This window comes from Triticum aestivum, chromosome 3A (assembly GCF_018294505.1).
Source record: "Triticum aestivum cultivar Chinese Spring chromosome 3A, IWGSC CS RefSeq v2.1, whole genome shotgun sequence".
Classification (NCBI taxonomy): domain Eukaryota; kingdom Viridiplantae; phylum Streptophyta; class Magnoliopsida; order Poales; family Poaceae; genus Triticum; species Triticum aestivum.
The window spans coordinates 504164206-504182756 of record NC_057800.1 but is presented as its reverse complement, the minus strand read 5'-3'; the positions used below and the strand labels follow the sequence as shown (position 1 = coordinate 504182756).

Here is an 18551-nt window from a genome sequence, read left to right as displayed (position 1 = left end):
CCCTAATGTCACCTAGATACTCCAATGTCACCTCAAGTATCCGTGGGTATGATTATACGATATGCATCACACAATCTCAGATTCATCTATTCAACCAACACATAGGACCTCAAAGAGTGCCCAAAGTTCTACCGGAGAATCACGACGAAAACGTGTGCCAACCCCTATGCATAGGTTCATGGGCGGAACCCGTAAGTTGATCACCAAAACATACATCAAGTGTATCACGTGATATCCCATTGTCACCACGGATATCCACGGCAAGACATACATCAAGTGTTCTCAAATCTTTAAAGACTCAATCCGATAAGATTACTTCAAAGGGGAAACTCAATTCATTACAAGAGAGTAGAGGGGGGAGAAAACATCATAAGATCCAACTATAATAGCAAAGCTCGCGATACATCAAGATCGTACCACCTCAAGAACACGAGAGAGAGAGAGAGATCAAACACATAGCTACTGGTACATACCCTCAGCCCCGAGGGAGAACTACTCCCTCCTCGTCATGGAGAGCACCGGGATGATGAAGATGGCCACCCGAGAGGGATTCCCCCTCCGGCAGGGTGCCGGAACGGGTCTAGATTGTCTTTCGGTGGCTACGGAGGCTTCTGGCGGCGGAACTCCCGATCTATTGTGCTCCCGGATGTTTTTAGGGTATATGGAGATATATAGGCGAAAGGAGTACGTCGGTGGACCAAAGGGAGGGCCACGAGGTAGGGGGTGCGCCCCCTACCCTCGTGAGCTCCTCCTTCATCTTCTGACGTAGGGTCCAAGTCTATCCGGTAGGTTTCCTTCCAAAAATAACTTCTCCAGTTGATTTCGTTCCGTTTCGACTCCGTTTGATATTCCTTTTCTTCGAAACACTGAAATAGGCATAAAACAGCAAATCTGGGCTGGGCCTCCGTTTAATAGGTTAGTCCCAAAAATAATATAAAAGTGGAAAATAAAGCCCAATATTGCCCAAAACAGTAGATAATATAGCATGGAGCAAACAAAAATTATAGATACATTGGAGACATATCAACCCTCTTCTCTAGTGACCTAGCCAGGCTTGGCCAATGTTGATGAGTGCCGCGTTGGATCCCTCCAGTTGTCACCGACTTCACAACGCCGCCATCGAGCACCGCCTGACACACAACACTTGAACATGCATCTTATTCACCGTTTCATAGCCGCCCTCCAAGCCTCACTAGTAGAAAAACGACTTTTAGTACTAGTTCGTAAGGACCTTTAGTACCGGTTCTGGAACCGGCACTAAAGAGTGGGGACTAAAGGTCCCCCCCTTTAGTCCCGGTTCAACACAAACCGAGACCAAAGGCCCACCACGTGGCACGAGGCGCGCAGTGGTCTAGGGGACCTTTAGTACCGGATTTTTCCTGATTTTTTTAATAAAGCATAAACAACCCGCCTACTAGGCCGACACGGCCTGCATACGACTAGAAACCCAACCTCTAGTTGGGTCAGGATGCAAGCCCGTACAGCCCGGTAGGCCTCACAGGGCAGAAGACTTGCAATAGGCCCACAAAGGCCCGCTTCGAGAGGAGCTCGACACGGTAGTCGTGGCGGGGCTTATAAACCGATGCAAGCTCCTCTCAACTAGCAAGGTGGGACTAAACATTGTGCACTGCGGGTGGTAGCGCACCACCTTTAATACCGGTTGGTGGCTCAAACTGGTACTAAAGGGGGGGGGGTCTTTAGTACCGGTCGGAGCCACCAACCCGTACTAAAGGCCACCACCTTTAGTACCGGTTGGTGGCTCCAACCAGTACTAAAGGGGGGGTCTTTAGTACCGGTTGGAGCCACCAACCCGTACTAAAGGCCACCACCTCTTTAGTACCGGTTCATGGCACGAACCGGTAGTAAAGGTTCGCCACGAACCGGTATTGCACCGCCCGCCTAGCCGTTGGAACCAGCACTATTGGTCACATTAATGCCGGCTCAAATACAAACCAGGATTAATGAGCTAAACATTTGACCCTTTTTCTACTGGTGCCTCCACAGCGGGCCACCTTCCAACAGGATCTTCCCGTCACCTGGATATGTCTCCGGGCTTTGGCGAGAGGGGGAGAGAAGATGAGTGACGGCTAGGGTTCCCTAGTCACCATGCAACCGCCTCCTCATTAGCGGAGAACATGTGAATTCTTTTTTTTACGAATTTTAGATAGTACAATATTTGAAAGTATATACACATTGTCAACTATCAAAGTCAAGTTATGTGTAGACTTAAAAAAAGAGAACAAAAACAGAACAATTGGGATATGCGTTTCGCAAACTACACCAATGACCAGCGGCGGTGCCAGCACCAAGAAGTTGTGGATTCAAATGCACTAATCTCTCTAAAATCTCCTAATTTTTTTGCATAAATATGGGTAAAATTAGGCTTGCAATCAAAAAACCTGTGGGGTCAGTTGACCCCACAGGTTACACATGGAATCGCCACTGCCAATGACAATATCCACACAAACCATCTCATGACATCACATGAATGACGAGGTTATTCAACAACACACTAGTAGAAAAGAGGGCTTTGGTTCAGGCCGGGTCAGCCCATTAGTCCCGGTTCAGTCAAGAACCAGGACCCATGGGGGCATTGGTCCCGGTTCGTGAGGCCAGGGGCCTGCCGGGCCTCGTGGGGGCATTGGTCCCGGTTCGTCTGGCCCCTTTGGTCCCGGTTGGTGGGACGAACCGGGACCAATGGGCCTCGCTCCTGGCCCACCACCATTGGTCCCGGTTGGTGGCTTGAACCGGGACCACAGGCTTCCCTTTGGTCCTGTTTCATGCCACGAACCGGGACCAATGAGGTGCCTATATATACCCCTCCCCCGCGAGAAGAGCACCCCAGTGCTCTATTTTTCTCTGGCCGGCGAGGGGAGGACTTTGTGGTGCTCTAGCTCACCTCCTATGCACATGAGGTGTTCAATGAAATGCCCGAGCCACACTAGTTAAGTTTTCTCCTCTCGAAGCTCGACCTCAAAGCTCCATTTTCCTCGAGATTTGTCTAGGTTTAGCAGCCCGTCATGTCCCATTCCCGTCTTCACCACCGTCGATCGCCCGCACCAATCTCATCGTCGGCACCACCATGGTGAGCCTCTTGTTCTTATCTTCTTTCTGAAAGAAAAAATTCATACTTTAGATAGATACTTGTCTAATTTTCTTACTTTTATTATTGCTTGTTATTATATAGTGCGATGGTTTTGGTATCCGCCCCCGTCGGCCCTCGTCCTGGCTGTGATTCGGATGTGGTATATATTATCTTTTTATAACTATTTGGTTCATTTATTGTTTATGACAATTATGCCGACCAACGTGACATAGATTTTATTTATCTAGGAGGTAGTTGAACCGGAAATTCCAACCGACCCTATTGTCAAGAGGTTAAATTTAGTTGAAGAAGAAAACAATTACTTGAAGGAAAAAATAAAAAATTTGAGGAGGAGAAGATGATATTGGAGTTGCATGTTGCGGATGTCGTCGATGATCACAAGATCAAGATGGATGCAATGCGGTTGAAGATGAGAAAGATTAGAAAATATGCCATTCATACCGAGGCTTGGTATCATTATGCCGTTGGATCAATTGTTACCTTGGTTGCGATTATGATCGCATTTGTTTTCGCATTGAAATGTTTTACGTAGTTTCAATGTATGGTTTAATTAATTAGATGCTCTAGAGAGCTATATGTTGTTAGATGAGAACTATGTATGTACTTTGGTTTTAATGTGATGATAAACTTCTATTAATTTGGTCACTTAACTATCTATTCATGATGTTCTGTAATGGTTTTTGACACACTTAATTATATATAATGCACGCAGATGAACCAGCAATGGATGTATGGTGACAGACACACCTCCAAGTACATTAAGGGCGTGCATGATTTTCTCGAAGTGGCTGAGGCAAACAAGCAGAATGGTTTTATGTGTTGTCCATGCCCTAAATGTGGGAATACGAAGTCTTACTCTAACCGGAAAATCCTTCACACCCACCTGCTTTACAATGGTTTCATGCCACACTATAATGTTTGGATGAGGCACGGAGAAATAGGGGTTATGATGGAAGACGGCGAAGAAGAAGAGGACGATGACAACTATGTGCCCCCTGAATACGATGTTGCTGCAACGGGGGAAGCTACTGAAGATCAAGAGGAACCAGACGATGTGCCCAATGATGCTGCAATGGGGGAAGCTGTTGAAGATCATGAGGAACCAGACGATGTGCCCGATGATGATGATCTTCTCCGGGTCATTGTCGATGCAAGGACGCAATGCGAAAGTCAAAATGAGAAGCTGAAGTTCGATCGCATGTTAGAGGATCACAAAAAAGGGTTGTACCCCAATTGCGAAGATGGCAACACAAAGCTCGGTACCGTACTAGAATTGCTGCAGTGGAAGGCAGAGGATGATGTGCCTGACAAAGGATTTGAGAAGCTACTGAAAATATTGAAGAAGAAGCTTCCAAAGGATAACGAATTGCCCGACAGTACATACGCAGCAAAGAAGATCGTATGCCCTCTAGGATTGGAGGTGCGGAAGATACATGCATGTCCTAATGACTGCATCCTCTACCGCAGTGCGTACAAGGATCTGAACGCATGCTCGGTATGCGGTGCATTGCGGTATAAGATCAGACGAGATGACCCTAGTGATGTTGACGGCGAGCCCCCCAGGAAGAGGGTTCCTGCGAAGGTGATGTGGTATGCTCCTATAATAGCACTATTGAAACGTCTGTTCAGAAACGAAGAGCATGCCAAGTTGATGCGATGGCACGGTAAGGACCGTAAGAAAGACGGAAAGTTGAGAGCACCCGCTGACGGGTCGCAGTGGAGAGAATCAAGAGAAATTACTGGCCTGAGTTTGCAAGTGACCCAAGGAACGTATGGTTTGGTTTAAGCGCGGATGGCATTAATCCTTTCGGGGAGCAGAGCAGCAATCACAGCACCTGGCCCGTGACTCTATGTATGTATAATCTTCCTCCTTGGATGTGCATGAAGCGGAAGTTCATTATGATGCCAATTCTCATCCAAGGCCCTAAGAAACCCGGCAACGACATTGATGTGTTCCTAAGGCCATTAGTTGAAGAACTTTTTGTGGAATGGAAATGGTGTATGTACGTGGGATGAGCACAAATAGGAGGAATTTAACCTACACGCGTTGCTGTTTGTAACCATCAATGATTGACCCGCTCTCAGTAACCTTTCAGGACAGACAAACAAGGGATACCACGCATGCATGCACTGTTTAGAAGAAACTGAAAGTATATACCTGGACAAATGCAGGAAGAATGTGTACCTGGGCCATCGTCGATTTCTTCCGACCAACCATCAATGTCGAAAGAAAGGCAAGCATTTCAAAGGTGAGGCAGATCATTGGAAGAAGCCCGACATGCGTACCAGTGATCACGTACTTGCTATGGTCAATGATTTACACGTAATCTTTGGAAAGGGTCCCGGCGGACTAGCTGTTCCGAATGACGCTGAGGGACACGCACCCATGTGGAAGAAGAAATCTATATTTTGGGACCTATCCTACTGGAAAGACCTAGAGGTCCGCTCTTCAATCGACATGATGCACGTGACGAAGAACCTTTGCGTGAACCTGCTAGGCTTCTTGGGCGTGTATGTGAAGACAAAAGATACACCTTAGGCATGGGAGGACCTACAACGTTTGCACAAAAAAGACGGCATGCCTCCGAAGCAGTATGAAGGTCCTGCCAGCTACGCTCTTACGAAAGAAGAGAAAGAAATCTTCTTTGAATGCCTGCTCAGTATGAAGGTCACAACTGGCTTCTCGTCGAATATAAAGGGAATAGTAAATATGCCAGAGAAAAAGTTCCAGAACCTAAAGTCTCATGACTGCCACGTGATTATGACGCAATTGCTTCCGGTTGCATTGAGGGGGCTTCTACCGGTAAGCTCGAGAGGGCAGCCGTAGTGGGGCTTATAAATAGGGGTGGAAAATGGTAGCGGATAATCTGAAATATCTGATATTCGTATTTGAGAAAATGCCTATTCGTATCCGAAACATCCGCATCCGAACCAAAATGGAAATGGAAATTATCCGTATCCGAATTTATTACACAAATAAAAAATAAAATATGGTAGGAGATTTTGACACAAATATGGATATGGAAGTGGATATATCCGTATCTGAATAAGATTATGGGGGGTAATTTTTAAAATTCTAGGCCGAATATTCCAATTATCCAACATAAAAGCCAAATAAGTGGTCAAGTTTTACTCTTTATATGATTAAACTTATAAATTATTATGCATTACAATAGTATTTATTCATAAACCTATTTATCATTGACTTATTGTATGTCACAAGTTGATTATTTTAGGTCACATAGCTATCGACTAATTTACTTAAGCAATATGTTGATATTATTCGTATCCGTTCCGAATCAAGAAAATATCCGATACGTATCCGTATTCGAATAATATCCGAGCCGCATCCGTATCCGATAACATCCGTATTCGTTTTGAAAATATGAAAATGGAAGTGGTAAGAGCACTATCTGATCCGCATCCGATCCGTTTCCACCCCTACTTATAAACCACTCCGAGCCCCTCTCAACTAGCGAGGTGGGACTAAACTTTTGGCCACGGGCAGCGCAAGGCCTTTGGTCCCGGTTGGTGGCATCAACCGAGACTAAAGGGTGAATTGGTACCGGTTCGTGGCACCAACCGGTACCAAAGCCCACCTTTAGTCCCGGTTGGTGCCACCAACCGGGACCAAAGGTCTCTGTTTCCCGCCCTTTGGGCTGCCGAAAATGATCTTTGGTCCCGGTTGGTGGCACCAACTGGGACTAAAGGCTTTGGTATATAAGCAAACACAAGTGAAAATTTCACTTGTCATCTCGCAGTTGCCGCCCCGACGCCGCCAGGCTGCCCCGACGCCGTCCGCCGCCCCCGTCGTCGCTGTCGCCTGCGTCCTCACCGTCGCTCGCCGTCGTCGTCGCCCGCGTCCTCACCGTCGCCACTGCCCTCTGCCCCGACGTCGCCGCCGCCACTCCCCGCGCCCCTGCTCGCCCCGACGCCACCCGCCGCTTGCCCCTGCCCGCCCCGACGCCGCCCTCTGTGAGCACCGCGCGCCCCTGCCTGCCCCGCCGCCGCGGACGTGCTTTTTAGTTATATGCTATTTTTTACATGTTTTTAGATGTTTTTAGATTTTCATATATGTATGTATGTATTTTTTTTAGATATATGTATTTCTTATGTATGTTCATATATGTATGTATGTATTTTTTACATGTTTTTTGTATGTATGTATGTATTTTTTTTCAATTGTAATATGCATGGTGTTTTAAAAATACATTAATTTTAGTACATTAATGTTCTCTGATTTAGTACATTAATTTTAGGTTAGTTTCATTTTTAGAAAAGTTTTATATATTTAGGAAGAAGGAAGAGAAGGAAGAAGGAAGAAGAAGAAAAAGTTTTATATATGCAAAAGTTATATTTTTAGAAAAGTTTTATATATCTAGCTAGAAAGAAGGAAGAAGAAGAAGAAAAAGTAGGAGAGGAAAAAGGAAAATAAGAAGAGGAAGAAAGGAGAAGAAGAGGAGAGGAAGAAGAGGAGAAATAAATAAGTAGAGGAAAAAAGAAGAAAAAAAGAGGAGGAGAAAAAAAAGAATATTCTATTTTTTTTCTTCTTCTCCTCTATTCCTTTCTTCTTCTCCTCTTTTTTTCTTTTTTTTTCTTCGGTCTTCTCCTCTATTCCTTTCTTCTTCTCCTCTTTTTATTTCTTCTTTGTTTTCTTATGTTTTATCGGGTCTGTCGTCGTCGATATACCCCGTGTCCCGATAACTTCAACACGAGGGGGGGTTCGACCTACCCCCTCCCCGATAATATTATTTTCCCATGTATGTATGCAAAAGTTACATTTTTAGAAAAGTTTTATATATCTAGCTAGGAAAGGAAGAAGAATAAAAAGAATGAGAGGAAAAAGGAAAATAAGAAGAGGAAGAAAGGAGAAGAAGAGGAGAGGAAGAAGAGGAGAAATAAATAAGAAGAAGAAAAAAGAAGAAAAAGAAGAGGAGAAGAAGAAAGGAATAGAGGAGAAGAAGAGAAAATAGAATATGTCGTTGGATATGTCGTTGTCGATATACCCCGTGTCCCGATAACTTCAACACGAGAGGGGTTGACCTACCCCCTCCCCGATAACATTATTTTCCCATGTATGTATGTCGTCGTTGTCGATATAACCCCCTCCCGGATAACTTCGACCGTGATAACTTATACCACGGGAGCACCCCCCGGCCCTCTCGCTCGACCAAAACTCTCGAGGACACCCAAACCCTAGAAAAAAACGATGTCGGTCTCCTACCCCCTCCCGCCGCGCCCCTACCCTTGAAGCGTTGCCGAGGCCACCCCAAACCTGGAATAAGCTAGGTCTACGTTTGCCACTAATATATCCACATGCTGCCATGTTTGTGTAATAATTGCCATGTTGTAATATTTGCAGAAACAATGGAGTTCGGACGAGACGAGGAACAAGAACAGGTGTTGGGGGACATAATCTAGCCGGAGGTGATCTCATGTCGTATCTTAACGACAATGATGGTCTGGAAGCAGAATAGGGTGAAGAAGAAGCAGGCTATGATGATCGAAGAATGGAGGAGGAAATACATGATTATGATGGCTCCGGTGACCCAATGCTGGTGCAAGAAGGAGCCCGTGGTGACGGCTCCGGTGACCGAACAGAGTCCGGCCAGGTAAATATATTAGTTAAGCCTATGATGACTAGCTAATTGATGCATTCATTGTTTTGGTATGTACACATATTAATTAACTCTTGTCTAATTCTTCTTTTTTCTAGCCCTCCGGATCGATCACAACTTCGGTAAAGAGACGAGGCCCGAAGAAAAAGTTGCGCTCGGATGAAAGGTTTGAGATCACAGCAACCGCGTGCGATGGCATGCCGATTGAACCCATCCGGACAAAGGAAGCATTTTCTGCTCAGTGCGGGGTTCTTGTTAGGGACAAGATCCTGATCAGCATCCAACAATGATGTAAGTCTAAGAATGAAGACCCTGAGGTGTATTATGTCAATGATATGCAGAAATATGATCTTTGGACTGAGCTGAAGGCAAATTTCACCCTACCGCCAAAGGAGGATCCGGAGAAGACAGTTAAAGAGCAATTAATCAAGTCTCATGCTCTTAAGAAGATGGCAGACCTATTCAGGAGGTGTAAGAATGAGCTGAAAACGCTTGTCGACAAAGAAGAGACACCAGAATTCATCGGCAGATATGAGAAGATCAAAGATCACTGGCCCGCATTTGTGGCCTACAAGACATCAGAAAAGAGTAAGAAGATGTCGGCGACAAACAAAAAAAATGCTGCAAAGAAGAAGCTTCACCATCGCACGGGGTCAGGTGGCTACCTCAAAGCCCGACCTAAGTGGGCCAAGGCTGAGAATGATCTGCTTGATAAAGGGATCGAACCAGAGACAATGAACTGGCCAGACCGTTGCCGGACTTGGTTCTTCGGGGCTGGCGTAACCTTGGACCCTGTATCAGGGAAATGCGTTTGGACGGACGAGCAAATGAACATACCAGTCAAGAAGCTAAAGCACTATATCTATGCAACACAACAAGGGACGTTCGTTCTAGACAGAGAGAACGACAAGCTCACAATGGCCCTCGGGAATCTTGAGCACCCTGGACGGACACGAGGCACGCCAGGCTCCGTTCCGTGGAAGGCTGGTTTTCCGGACGCAGGCGGTTACAAATGCCAGGAGAGGAGGAAAAAAGTGGAGCATGCCCAAATTCAGACGCTGCACGAAAAGGTTCAAGCGCTAGAGGAACGAGAAGTAGCTCGCAGCAAGCGACCTGCCGAAACTACCCCCGAAGCTACCCCGCCATCTCAGCGGAGAAGCAGCGTGGCTTCCACCAAGCTGCTTCAGACGGAGCATGTCTTGACGGCTCCTGCTAGCTACCCCGTGGATGCTATCACGGAGTCTCAACATTGCCACCTTATGATGCAATAGCAGAACTTCAAAGTCAAGGCGGCTGTCGGCTCTATTCGACCTACTGAACCCGGCACAACTTTTCACTGTAGTCCGATTCCAGAAGGATATGCCAGGGTAACGGTGGACGAAATAACGAAGGGATTTGAGGACCTCCAGCTTGACTACCCTACCGATGAAGGGGAGACTCGGCTGGGTTCTTGTCTATTGACTCCATGTCTATGGCGGAAGGAGCTCATCAAGCTTCTGAACTGACGCATCCGCCTCCTCCTCCTCCTCCGGCGAGTTAGGGCACTCCGCCTCCTCCTCCGGCGAGTGATCAGGGAACTCAGCCTCCTTCTCCGGCGCGTGGCGGCACTCCGCCTCCTTCTCCGCCTGCGTTGGCGCGCCCGAGCAGCCAGCCTCCTCCTTCTCCGCCTCGTCAGCAAGGGCGGAAGAGACCCGCCGCCGCTCCGGCTACTCCGGCGCGTCGTAGTCCTTCTCCTCCACCTCGTAAGCAAGGAAAGAAGATAGTCGCAGCCGCTCCATCTACTCTGCCGGCGTCTAGCAGTACAGCCAGAGGCGGGAGCCAATACAGATTCGGTCCTTCTCTAAAGACTCCAGAGAAGTTACCATACAACAGGACTCCGGAGGAGAACGCCAAGATCGCGCGAGCCGAAGTGAGGAACTTCTTTGAAGGGGTGAAAGCAAAGAAACATCCATCTCCGGAGGAGAAGGTAGATCCGGTGAAAGTGAAGCGCACTCTGGCTGGCCTAAAAAAAATCAGCAAAGTCTCCGCCGAAAGGCAACTATGACCGCATTATTGCAAAGTCATTTGTCAAAGCGGAGCGGTCGGGAAGTATTGTCAGTGATCAAAGGTTAAAAGAACGACGAGCTGGGAAAAAAATTCCCCAGCTTGGCGAACAAGGGAACCAATCGTGCCCCCCCCCCCCCCGCGCTCAAGGTTCCTACTAATGATCCGAGGATGGTGCCCAGTTATAACAATCTTGGAGATTACCTGCCCGATGATGTACATTATGAGTTCTTGGAGGTGGAGGAACACAAATACGAGTACGGGAAGCCTCTCGTCAAAGATGAAAGATCTATAACAATGATGATGCGAAGATTCCATGATTGGTACATGAAAACCTACAGAGTGTCTGGGGGGAGGAATACTTTGATGCTGAGAGTTAGAGAGGAGCATGATCTCGTTGGAATTGAACTGTTGAATGTTCCATTTGAGGAGTTCTTCCAGTTTTTCAATCAAAAGGCCCTCGATAAAGCAACGGTCACTTGCTACTGTCTGTAAGTAGTACTACTTCTGTCATTAAGTCCCTCTACATAGGTCAGCTCTTTCATTGCATGTATTTATAATTATTCTCACTATATTATGCAGATTGAAGATCGCCGAATTGAAGAAAAGACAAATCGGTGATATTGGGTTCATTAACACAAATCTCATAGATGCAACTGAGGTTAAATGTCGTGCCGAAGATACCGAGGCCAACTTGGTACGATCGTTGGTAATAAATGAAAACAAAGATATACTACTCTTTCCTTACAACTTCAAGTGAGTGTTATTGTCTTGTGCATATTCGGTTTCCCTTATTAGTCCAGGTTATAGTAATGTAATTGATGAGTTATGCATGCGTGTGCAGTTTCCACTATATTCTCCTAGAGATTAAGCTTGAGCAGGGACTAGTAATTGTCTTAGACTCAAGACGAAAAGATCCCCAGGACTATGCGGACATGACTCAAATGCTCGAGAAGTAAGTTAAATCGATCATTATCCACCATATCAGTAACTTTGTTCATTTCCTGATATATCAAGTAATTGTTTCCTTTGTCTGGCAGGGTTTGGAGAAAATTCACCAAAAAAGCTCCGGGACTGCCGAAGAAGCTGCAATTTAGACACCCGAAAGTAAGTACTATAGTAACATGTTCCGCGCATCTCCTAGTGATTCAAGCGCTAATTTCATCAATACCATTTATAGCATGCTTGCTTATCAGTTTGATTGACCTCTATTTCTTGTAAAGTGGTTGTGGCAGGAACAAGGGAATAATTCTGTGGATACTACGTTTGCGAGTCCATCCGCCACACGACCTGTGAACGAGGGTACTCTGACGAACAATATGAAGTGCGTAAGCAATAAAATTCACAATTTTATTTTATTACCATCATTTGTGTTGAGTTTCATTTATTCATATATATATATATATATATATATATATATATATATGTATGTATGTATGTATTGACCCCCTTGTTCAAATTAGATGTTTCGGATGCGGGATGAACTCCTAACACCAGATCGTATGCGAGCAATTCAAGAGGAATTGGCGGCATTCTTCCTTGACCACGTGATCGCTGAAGACGGAGAATACTATGTGGACCCTGTGTTCATATATAATTAGAGATTATATTGTAAGAGATAATTATTGTATATATGTAGCCGGTAGTGTCGGATAGATATACGAGAACTTGTTGTCCGACCAATCTCTCGGAGAAGGAGAGGTGGTCGATATCACTTCTCTCTATATGCATATGTTCATGACGATCTTCTGTTTCCTTTATTTGCTTACTAGCTAGCGTGTCTAGTCCTCTCTATATATACGTATATATAGCGCCGTCCAAGCACGGACATAAGAGAGGACACTTCTCTCTATTAATTAGCTAGCTAACACAATATATGAAACACCTAAATTAAACCCCCAAAACCCCCAACCCCCCCCCCCTTCAAAACAAAAAACAAAAACCCTAGCCCCTGAAATGCGGACACGTGGATGCCTATTGGTCCCGGTTGGTGCCACCAACCGAGACCAAAGGCCCTCCTGCCTGGGCTCGGCGCACCGGCCACGTGGAGGCCCATCTGTCTCGGTTCATGTAAGAACCGGGACTAAAGGATTAGGGCATTAGTAACGACCCTTTAGTCCCGGTTCACAAATCGGGACAAAAGGCCCTTATCAACCGGGACGAATGGGGGTTTTTCTACTAGTGACAACGCCTTCAGGAAGGGAGCGACATTCAAGTGCCGCCATCACCGGATCCAACCACATAGTCAGAATCTAGGTTTTCACCCCGAAGAATCAGTCCAAGCATATTCGAGCAATGTCTTCAACAAGGTAACGACGTAAGTAAACATCCATTGCGAGGTATAACCACTTGGGGTGTGACCTAGGATTTCGCCCCGGAGCTGGAGACTGAGTGCTTGAGTAGCACCGTCATTGAAGTCACTCATGTGTTGTCACCACTAATTTTGCGCGATGTCAATAGCTACATATGATGCGACCGCCGTCACTGCACAACCATCCCTCTGCGTTAAGTCGTCGTCCATGATGAAACAACAATAATGTTAAACTACGTGTTGTGCTTAGTTTATAACCTGTTACGAAAAAAATAGCCATAATGGTAAACAAAACTGGATCAAATAAACACTACAATCAGGAAAGCGGGTGGGACAAACAGAGCTTCTGACAATCCATCGCAATGGCAAACACAACCTATATCGTCCAATACTTATTAAGAGACACTCCCCTTAACGAGACACACACTATGTTAACCTAGAGTTTGGATCGAGAATTTGAGTGTTGCTAGCTCCCCTTTTCACCCATGAGCACCCCGATAGTACTTGTATTAAACCCATATCCCAACTTGGTACAGTATAATCTTCCATGAAAAAAGCATCTACAGTACCAGCTTATCTGCATCTGAAGCTGAAACGACCATACGAAGTCTGAAACCTGAGTGCATGCAATGCAATGAATTCGATGGATGCAGGTCGAGAAGAAAACCCGATGCAGATGAATCCAATCCAATCCAAGCAACCACCGCGCAGTACGTCCACCAATGACTCCATGACAAGTACCAGTAGGAAGTACAGCCCAGTCAAGGCGGAGCACACAAATGCAGAAAGGCCGGCACTACTATATCGGCACCGCACACATGGGGCGCCCGGCGATGTGGCAGGAAAAGGGCCGAGCCAGACGAGTCCCGGCCCGGAGCTCGCTCGCTCGCTCACATCACATGCATAGATGGATGGAAAAGGGTGGAGCCAGACTAGACGAGGCCATGGAAAAGGCCACAAACGAGGAGGCACGGCACATGCAGCGCGCGTTCCCTGTTAAATGAAGAGGCCAAGACGAGGGGTACGGATTAGCATTGGCGCAACCATTCCTAGCTAGGCTCCTATGCCAACTGGCCCTGCACCGCAGATGCAGATGCAGATGCGGATATGTACGCACGCAGCCCGCCCGCCCTGCTGCGATCGTGCGCTGCTTTTCTGTTGCATGCTGTGTAGGATGGCATTGGAGAGGCGCTGGCTGTCGTCTAGGGTTAGTAGGGGCCGTCAGAGCATTGATTTTTGGTAAGCCTGCAGTTGCAATTAGTGGACGTGTTCGTGTGTATGCATGCCATGCCCATGCCATGCAGTCAGAAGGGAGGGACTAGTGTATAGCTGCTACGGAGTAGGAGTAGAGCGTGTATTAAGTTCGTGCATATCCACTCTGAATTAGTAAGTCTGAATGTTGAGGGCGCAAGGGAGAACGAGGGAGCACTCTTGGGCTAGCTAGTCTGATCTGTATGCTTCCTTTCCGTAGAGGTAGAGCTGTGGGCTACAGCACCCCCTTCTTCCCCGCCCACGACACCATGCATCCGAATCGAATGACCAACATGAGAAATACCCGTCCCCCACATGAGATCTAGGCTTACTCCCGCCTCCCGGCTTGCATGACATGACATGCAGCAGCACCACAAGCGTTGGCATGAACCAAGATGACCGTGTCTCGTCTCCTCCAGCCAAGCCAATTCCACGAGGCCCTGGCGATCCATGCGGTTCGGCCTTGAACCTGGAGCTGGAGGGAGGCGCCCCCCGCTCAGTTCGGCGCAGCCTTTTCCTTCTCACCTCCCGGCCCGCTGATGTAGGAGCACCGAGCACGGATCCGGTACACCACAGGTGTGCGGGGCCGGGCCAGCTTGTCAGCATTTTGCACGGCAAACAGCCGAGACGTTTCGTAGCCTCACCTCTCTAGTCTCTACACCACTCCGAGGATTCAGGCGATGGCGAAGCTGATTTGAGCCTCGCGGTGCTGTGCGCGCCGTATCTACGCTACGCATGCACCCTTCGGAAACCTGCACTGCACACGGCCGAGCGAGTCTTCTGCCCGGCGCGCGTGCCGGTGGTGACATGCATGGGCCGTTGGCAGTAAATGCGAGCATAATTCTTTTATTTTGTGAGGGTATTTCAAAGCTTGCCTGGTCGTTCCAAAATACGTTAGCTCTGAATAATCTTGTTCGCTGCATCATGTGCTACAAATTGCTTGCGCATGAGCTTCCTCGTTCTTCTAGTCCAGTACTAGATCATGTCCACGCCATCTAATCGGGCTCGGAGCAAATGCCACAAACATTCACCCGCAAAAAAATGCCACAAACATGGTCCTAAACTCCTAATCAACCCGCACCTGGTGAATGATGAGCTATATCAAATACTCCCTCCGTCCGCGAATAAGTGTACATATAGCTTTTGGTCTTAGTCAAAATTTTAAAATTTTGACCAACTTCATAGAAAATAATAGTAATACATATGACATCAAATTGGTATATTATGAAAGTACATTTCAAAACGGATCTAGTGATACTAATTTAGTGCTATAAATGCTTTTACTTTTCCCTAGAAAGTTGGTCGAAATTTTAAAACGTTGACTTAAGACAAAAGATAGATGTACACTTATTCGCGGACGGAGGGAGTATAAAAAAAGGCCCCATGCCACCGGTGAAAAGTATGATGTGATTATATAGGGTTTGGTCAGGTATCGATCGCCTGGCATAAATTTCAAAATCTATTAATTTTATCGAAACTGTTGGATTGAAATCCAATGGCCAGCACACCTTCATCCTCCTTGAGCGCAATCACCCCCTACACCTAGCTTCTTTGTGACCCCCCTCCCCCCCGGCATCTTTTCCGACGACGACAACATGATGAACTGCTCATCATGCCTCTGGCGAGGTCCTATCGAGCCCTTGCTGGCCGTCACGTCCCCATCTCGAGCTCGAGCTCTATCCGAATCATAGCGACATTCAAAATTGAAAGGCTTAGGTCTAAGCAATCACTTAGTGAAAAAGATTACTTGCACCAGTTCGTTTTGGTCTAAGTTTAGAACTATCTTCAACGGTTTGCCCCTTCCCCCTTCCCCTGAACCTGTCAACCCTCTGCCACGTCCATGTAGGCGACGTTGCGACCGCGGCGCCCCTGTCCCCGGCACAGTCATGGCAATGCCTCGCTGAGGACGACACAATTGATCTGAAAATTAGTCGTATGTTAAGAGCAAATGTGGAATATATAAGGTAGAAGCGCTCTATCTTCAAGTTGAACAAAATGATGTGTCATTTAAAGTGTAATGATATACTACTAGTTTGCATTAACAAGGGGAAGGACATATATTCGAATTTGTGTTGAGAATAACAAATCCAATCCAAACAAATTAACAAACATCCGGTCTGCCGGTGCCTATTTATTCGGCTTCCATTATTTTACTCCCCCGTCACAAAAAGGTTTGTAAATCTCCTCCGCACTCTTAAAAAAAGATCGTAATCTCCCGCAAATCCCCCACTTATCTCGCTTAAATACTCCCCCACCACCACCCCTTTCCCTCCTCACCTCACCCCAGCCCAGCGCCAAGTCAAGTCCATCTCACTCGCCAATGTCCATCACCACGTCCTCCACCCCGCCCGCGATCCTCGACATGCCGGCTCCCGACGTCGCCAGCAATGGCGCGCGCGCGGCGAGACGGAGGAGGCTGCTGTTGTGCGCCAACTACGTTGCCCTGCTCGGCGGCTCCGTGGCGTCCAGCCTGCTGTCCCGCTACTACTTCGCGCACGGCGGCCGCGATCGGTGGGTGGCAACGCTGGTGCAGTCGGTCGGGTTCCCGGTGCTGCTCGTGCCCGTCTACGCCGGCCGGCCCGCCGGGCAGCCCCGGCCGTTCGCGTGGTTCACGAGGCGGTTGCTCATGGCGTGCGTAGTCATCGGGGTGCTCATGGGGGTGAACAACCTGCTCTTCTCCTACAGCTCGTCCTACCTGCCCGTGTCCACCTCGTCGCTGCTGCTGTCGACGCAGCTCGCGTTCACGCTCGTGCTCGCCGCCGTCATCGTGCGCCACCCCGTAACCTTCTCCAACCTCAATGCCGTCGTGCTCCTCACCCTCAGCTCCGTGCTGCTGGCGCTGCGATCGTCCGACTCGGCTGAGCAGCCCGACGGGGGGAGCCGGACGAGGTACTTCATCGGCTTCGCGGTGACCCTGGGCGCGGCGGGGCTCTTCGCGGCCTACCTGCCTGTCATGGAGCTGCTGTACCGCAGGGCCGTGTCCGGCGGGTTCCGGATGGTGGTGGAGGTGCAGGTGGTCATGCAGGCCGCGGCGACCGCGCTGGCGGTGGTCGGACTGGTCGTGGCCGGCAGGTGGGGCGAGGAGCTGGCGCGGTGGGACAAGTCGCCGGCGGCGTACTGGGTGCTGGTGGCCGCGCTGGTGGCGACGTGGCAGGCCTGCTTCATGGGCACGGCCGGGATGGTGTACCTCACGTCGTCGCTGCACAGCGGCGTGTGCATGACCGCGGTGCTCACCGCCAACGTGATCGGCGGCGTGGTCGTGTTCCGCGATCCGTTCGGCGCGGAGAAGGGCATCGCCACCGTCCTCTGCATCTGGGGATTCTCCTCCTACCTGTACGGGGAGTACAGCACGCGGCAGAAGCAGCAGGAAGGCGACGGTAAGGTGGCCGCCGCGTCCACCGGAGGCGACTCGGACAAGAGTGTTACAAGTGGCGACGTTGGTGAGGGAGGGGGTGCAGTTGAAACCGTTTGATCTAACCTCTTTTCATTTTTAGAGCTTTAGCATCCGGAACATGGGCCGGGGGGAACAAATCTCAAAGGAAGTACATCTAGTCTAATTGCACCTATTTCTAAGAAGAAAAAAAGTCTAGTTGCACAATGCATGCATGCGTGGCACATAAATTAGACATGCATGGGTGTCACAAGAGACAAAGCTAGGTTGTGTACATAGCGATCCATGAGGTTGGTGATTGTGGTTTGATGGTTGCTTGTTTGAAAGGTTTAATGTTTGCTATAATGTTTCGATGGACGAAATGGAAGGATGTTTGATGATGGAATGCTACCTTATGTGATGGTAACATGGACTAACAATCTTCACAAAATGTTGGTTCCTTTAGAGCCTAATCGGTGATCTTCTAACAGAAGAGAGAAATATTCCTCGGCTGGACTGCTCCAAATGTTGCCTTGTTTTGTGTACATGCGTCAACAATTTATCTGGCACAACCACAATTTATATATGTATATGCTTGTGTCATTGTGGAATGTGACCGTTGCCGTGCACATTTAAATGCTACTAATTTATTACCAGGTGATGTTACCTTGACAACCACTAGATTTACATAACAAAAAGGTGATTAGTAAGTTGTAACCCTGTTTTGTAATGTAGCCTCTTCTCTCGGTGTGGTATAAATCATGGCAATTGAATACACACATTAGTTGATTATATATTGCATAGGTACTTTAACAAAACAATTCAACAAAGCTTGAAGTTTAGTGACATGCA

The 18551-nt window shown here is 47.7% G+C and overlaps 1 protein-coding gene across 1 annotated transcript; it reads left to right on the top strand.

The window, feature by feature from the left end:
* The first annotated feature begins 16591 nt into the window (after positions 1–16591).
* On the top strand, positions 16592–18100 carry LOC123058502 (probable purine permease 4). The gene has a single exon (XM_044481218.1). The coding sequence runs from the start codon at positions 16650–16652 to the stop codon at positions 17799–17801; it is 1152 nt and encodes a 383-aa protein (XP_044337153.1). The 5' UTR covers positions 16592–16649; the 3' UTR covers positions 17802–18100.
* The last annotated feature ends 451 nt before the right edge of the window (positions 18101–18551 follow it).

Bases quoted from the DNA above. Each gene is read 5' to 3' on its own strand.
- LOC123058502 (XM_044481218.1), top strand. From the start codon at position 16,650: ATGTCCATCACCACGTCCTCCACCCCGCCCGCGATCCTCGACATGCCG.